Below are 6,054 nucleotides of genomic sequence, written 5' to 3'. Positions count from 1 at the left end.
AATTGTGTGAGTCACACAGTTATGGAGAAATTAAGTTCCCCAGCTCTTGTAAAATGGAGGATGAGAAGGCATTCCTCAATGCAAGAGGTTATGATGATTACAGATTTAAGAGTCTAGAATGACCTGATGTCACAAAAACATCTACCAGAGCACCTCAATAGTTATCAGATCTCCAAAACAAGAGAGTATCATTACAAAGAAAAGAAAACTACTTGGTGGCCACCGAATTAGACAACAAAATTAAGAAGATCCCTTTTGGGAAATGCTTCATTTGATGGAATTCTATTTGACATTTTTTGTTAAGAAATTCACCAGACCAGTGTAGAACCCTGGATCTGAAAGTTACATAAAAAAAAAAACCCGTACATAACAAAACAACAATTAGAGAACAAGGAATAAATAGAAAGATAGACGAGCATGATGTGCAAATGCTCAAGACAGATAAGAGAAGGAAAACACAGTGAAGTGGGAGAGGGGAAAAGAGATAAAGGATTCAGATGGTATACCCTAAAAGAAAACATTGCAGATGAAATAAGAAGGACGAAGCACATCTATGTGATAAAAAGAAACATTTTACTGGAGAACATTTTTCAAAATGAAGGGCATTTCGCAGGTCCAGCATGTTAACCCAGTGAATGGTTTTTTTCAAAACTATTTGAGTAGCTGGATTCACCAGATCCACATTTCTATAATGATATTCTTCATGCTCTCACAAGTATATACACTATCAAGTTCCTGGACCTTCATTATAAACTTCTACGTTATTAGAATCTCAAACTCTTCTGATGTGGCTCAACAGTGTACCACAGCATCTCACAATCTAAATTTGTTATGATACCTCAAACCTTACTTTGAGGGTCAGCCAATGAATATGTGTCGGTACTGAGCAAAGACTGACCACTTCTTTACTCATATGGCTTCATTAAGTCTTGTCTGTTTATCCAAAATAACACAGAGGATCACCATCAAGAAAATCATAAAAAATAAGAAAAGTAGAGTTTAAAAAAAATGAATGCTGAATTTAATTTTTTCTATTGCTATGTTACAACGCTTGCATTTCTTTTTTGATAATCAAGTTTATTGGTTTTTTAGAGAACAAAACACAAGATACATTGGTAGCAAAATCAGGCACATTATTTAGATAAGGTACAATCGAGAGAAAGACAACAGAGACTTGAAAGGCACTTGTGGCATGAGTAAAATACTTGCTTATAAACGGCTTGCATTTTTTTAATGTGGACTTTTAAAAAAAGGTTCAAACAGAGGGTGTATTTTAGGAGGTAGTGCCTCTAGCAAAGACGATTTTGGGAAACTAAATTTCTGAAAAACAAAGTAAACTTTGCCTCGGTGTAATTTAATGAGCTGGACTCCTAGAAAAATTTAGAATTGTATTAGACTATTTTATTACAATATTGGATTTTTGTGAGAACGGTTTTCAAGTGTCTGATATCCATTAAGAAAGCAGCAATGTTTTAAAATCATTTACTTCAAACATCCTGTTACTCAACTAAGATAGACCCAGTCCACGTTTAGCAGATACAACATGATTTGTTATCAGCGTATTCAATAATGTATTCAGGGTAGATTTGAGACTTATCGAAGATGACAAAAATTGACGGATCCTGAAATGTATCCACACAGCTGTCATAGAAAGTATTCTTTGTACCAGGTCTTGAAGGCGGGCGTGTATAGCTGGCATCTCCATCGACAAAGTCCCCCACCAGTACGCGTGCCAGAAACATTGTCCTACTGGTCGAGTTAGAATTACAATATTTGTGGGAATAGGATGCATCTCTTGCAAAGTAACTCCCTGAAAAAAAGTGAAAAAAAGTAAGTAGTAGCCACAATCAGCACACAATTACCCTTTCACAACATAACAGAATAGTGAACCATACATTGACGATCTATTCCTTGTCCAACCAGTTTTTACAATAAAGCGAAAAGCTGACCTTTATCATTTTCAGATTTATAGCAAATATCACATCTTGGGCAAGTTGGAGTGGTATAAAACTACATCAGAGGCCAGAGACTAAAGCAATATTTCAGCATATGATAAGACAAAAATACACATACATATTTTTTTAAAGTGTGTCTTCCTAAGACAGACTATCTGTAACAACGAAACTGATATGTCCCTTGTGTTTTTTTTGGCTGTATAGATAAAATATCTGATTGCATTGGGGCTGTTTGGGTGTAGTGGCAAAATCTAATAACTGGTTGCACCAGTGCTGTTTGTAGTGCATGGAGGGATAATGTTACTTACCGAGTAGGCATCTGTTCTTGCTATGAAGAGCTGTAGATTCACATGCTTTGCATACTCCTGCCATCTAGTGTTGGGTCTGTATGTCTGCAAGTTGTTTTTCTTCGAAGAAGTCTTTCCAGTCACAAGGTAGGGTGACTCCTCCTTTAGGTGATGGTGCACATGGGCATCGACTCCATTGTTAGATTGTTTTCCGGCAGAGGGTGAGGATGGAGTTAGTAAGTGTAGATTAGAGATGACCATGCGTATGTATATAAATTGAGAACTACAACAGCTATAGGTGACCGGGGAGGCGGGTGGGTGCCTGTGAATCTACAGCTCTGCATGCTAAGAACAGATGCTTACTAGGTAAGTAAAATTTTCCGTTTGAGACAGATGAGCTGCAGATCACATGCTTTGCATAGACTATAAAGCAGTATGCTCCCAAGCGGTGGCTAGCCAGTAGCTGTTGTAGTTATTTGAAGCAGTGATTTGAGTACTGCCTAGCCTAATAAGCTTGTTGCCTCGCTAACACATCTATACAATAATGCTTTTTATTTTACGGAGTTTTATAAAGTGCGAACTTGACCCTAAGGTATCGATCGGGTATCAGAGCGCTTTACATAGCAACAATTGCATTACATGAGGACACATTCATTGTTGTTAGGCATGGGGAGATTAAGTGATTTGCCCAGAATCACAGGATGTTTAGCGTCATTCCTGAGACTCGGACCCAGTTCCCCAGATTCGAGGTCGACCACACCAGCCGTTAGGCCAACTCCTCCCCCCCAATGCTTGGTGAATGTGTGCGATGTCCATGTTGCTGCCTTACATATGTCAGCTGCCTTACATATGTCAGCTATGGGAATATTTCCCAAAAAAGCCATAGTAGCCCCTATTTTGCAAATGGAATGCGCTCTAAGGGATATTGTTAAAGTTCTTTTTGCTTTCGCAAAACATGTCTGAATACATTTGACAATCCATCTAGCATTACCCGTTTTGGATATGGGATTGCCTTTGTGTGGTGGAGCAAAAGCAACAAATAGTAGCTTTGTCTTGCGAAAGCGTTTTGTTCTTTTTAATATAGTGAAGCTCTCCTAACATCAAGGGTGTGTAGAGCTCGTTCTGCCACTGAATCAGGTTGAGGGAAGAACACGGGCAACTCAACTGATTGATTGATTGATGTGAAAGGCAGATACTACTTTAGGTAGAAATTTAGGGTTAGTACGAAGAACCACTTTGTCTTTGTGAATCTGAAAAAAGGGTTCTTCCATGGTTAATGCCTGAAGTTCACCACTCTCCTCAGGGAAGTAATTGCGATGAGGAAAGCAACTTTCCAAGAGAGAAATTGCAGTTGGCACCTATGCATTGGTTCAATTGGTGGACCCATTAACCGTGTTAGGACTATGTTGAGATTCCACACTGTCGCTGGTGGAAGTCTAGGTGGTTTTACCCTTTTTAATCCTTCCATAAAGGCTTTAATGACTGGCAATCTGAATAGAGACAAGTGTTGTCTATTTTGCAAGTAAGCAGCTGTTACAGCCAGATGTAAGTGGATAGATGTGTAGGCTAGTCCAGATTGCTGCAAGTTCAACAAGTAACATTTTGTATGGAAGCATTTAACCGATTGATATTGTTATTATTACAATATATAACAAATTGTTTCCATTTAGCTGCATAACATGCTCTTGTAGTAGGTCTTCTGGCTTCTTTTATGATATTCATACAGTTGGTGGTAGATTTATATAACCAAAGTCTATGACTTCAGGAGCCAGATCGCCAGGTTGAGTTCTTTGGGATCTGGGTGCCTGATTTCTCCATGACTCTGTGTGAGGAGACTGGCGGTGAGATGCAGCTTTTGGTGTGAAACTACTGACAGCTCCAACAGGGTGGTGAACCAAGGTTGACGGGCCCATGTGGGAGCTATTAGGATCAGTGTGAGGGATGTTTGCCTGAGCATCCGAACTACCAGTTGAATGAGTGGGAGAGGCGGAAAAGCATAGGCAACTATTTCTGACCAGTTCATCCATAAGGCATTGCCGTTGGAGAGTGGTTGTGGGAATCTAGAGGCAAAGCTTGGGCATTTTGTGTTTTCGGCTGTGGCGAACAGGTCTATTTGAGGAAATCCCCATTCCTGAAAGTATGGGAGGAGAACTTGAGGATGAAGTTCCCACTCGTGTATTTCCTGCCTCTGTCTGCTGAGGAGTTCAGCAATCTGATTGTTTACTCCCGGTAGGTGTTCTGCCAGGAGATCAATTTTGTGTAGTATCGCCCATTTCCAAATGGCATGTGCTAGGTGTGACAGTTGGAGAGAGTGTTTTTGAACATAGTTAGGCTGTCCAGTTTTGATAACACCCCACCGAAAGGGAAATAGCACTCACCACTGTAAACATATAAACACTGAAAAAACACCTGCTGAAACACAAACTAAATGCCATTCAAAGAAAGGAAAAGTAGAGTGAAAGAGTAATTTTTTTCTTCCTGTAGGGGCCAATACAATGCAACTTTGTTATACAAGTTAGCAGCAAGAAAGACTGTGCTAACATTATTCTGCTTGAGTTTTGTTATTTAGGGATGTCACCTAAATATCATTTCTTCCTTTTGCTTTTTTCAGTTTAGGGGTCTTTGGTCTAAAGATGCAGGGTTTAGAAGCATGTTTTAGGTCTTATTTAATGCTTTTATAAACTGTAAAGAATGAGGATATATCAAAATCATGTTTGATATTTTGGCTGCGTTTGATTCTTTCACTGATAGGTAAAATAGCTGGTGTCATAAGAATCTTTCCCAATATGTGCCATCACATTTACGTACAAAGGATGGGTAAAAACCCTTGATACATCAGTCCCCAGTTTCTAGTGAGTCAGTATTGATAGTAGGTGAATTGCCGACACCTCAGGCTTTAACCCCTTCAGCGCGGCGCGGATTACTGCGCCGTGCTGAAGGTTCGTTGCGCGGGCGGGGCCGTGACGGAGCGGTTCCGTCATCCGCACAGCGCGACCGATGCGCATTACGGAACCGCTCCGTCATGCGCATCGAAAGGGTTAAACATTCAATGCAAGGTATAGTGATAAGTATATGTAAAAAGAGTGCTATCACCAAGCATCTGGGATAGGGGTGAAAACATAACACCAGACATTTGCAAAACATGGAACACAATGTCACTTGGAATGCTGCTGGAAAAGGAAAATGCTACTTACCCAGTATGCATCTGTTCTTGGCATGTACAGCTGTAAATTCATATGCATTAGCATAGATCGCCATCTGGTGTTGGGCTCGGATGTTTGCACTTTGTTTTTCTTCAAAGAAGTCTTTGTAGTCACGAGGTTGGTGACTCCTCCTTCCGGTGATAGTGCGCATGGGCATCGACTCCATCCCCAGATTGTTTTCGCCAGAAAGGGTGATGATGGGGTTAGTATGAATAGAAAGAGATGTCCATGTGTGTTGTATCTAAGTAAGATAATACTGCAGCAGATAGAGGTACCCGGGGAGGTGGGTGGGTGCATATGAATCTACAGCTCTACATGCCAAGAACAGAATGCATACTGGGTAAGTTGCATTTTCCGTTCGAGGCATATGAGCTGTAGATCATATGCATTAGCATAGACTATACAGCAGTTATCTTCCCAGCGGTGGCTGACCTGTATCTGTTGCAGTAGTTTGAAAAAGTGTTCTTAAGATGGCCTGGCCCACACTAGCTTGTTGTTTTGCATGCACATCTACACAGTAGTGTTTTGTGAATGTGTGAGGTGTAGAACAAGTTGCAGCTTTGCAGATGTCATCTAAGGGTATATTCCCTAAGAATGCCATAGAAGCTC

The 6,054-nt window shown here is 40.4% G+C and overlaps 1 protein-coding gene across 2 annotated transcripts in view; it reads right to left on the bottom strand.

The window, feature by feature from the left end:
• Positions 1-1,056: 1,056 nt before the first annotated feature.
• Positions 1,057-6,054, bottom strand: part of LOC146854277 (zinc finger CCCH-type antiviral protein 1-like) — a 479,951-nt gene continuing 474,953 nt past the window's right edge. For both annotated transcript variants that reach the window (XR_014981195.1, XM_085652061.1), the window contains one exon: positions 1,057-1,810. Coding sequence is in view for 1 of the 2 variants with exons in the window: in XM_085652061.1 (XP_085508187.1) it covers positions 1,530-1,810 (281 nt within the window). In the remaining variant the exon portion in view is untranslated. The remainder of the gene's footprint in view (positions 1,811-6,054) is intronic.

The sequence above is a fragment of the Triturus cristatus genome, chromosome 4_1 (assembly GCF_964204655.1).
Source record: "Triturus cristatus chromosome 4_1, aTriCri1.1, whole genome shotgun sequence".
In the NCBI taxonomy this organism is placed as follows: Eukaryota; Metazoa; Chordata; class Amphibia; order Caudata; family Salamandridae; genus Triturus; species Triturus cristatus.
This window is presented reverse-complemented; position numbering and strand designations above follow the sequence as displayed.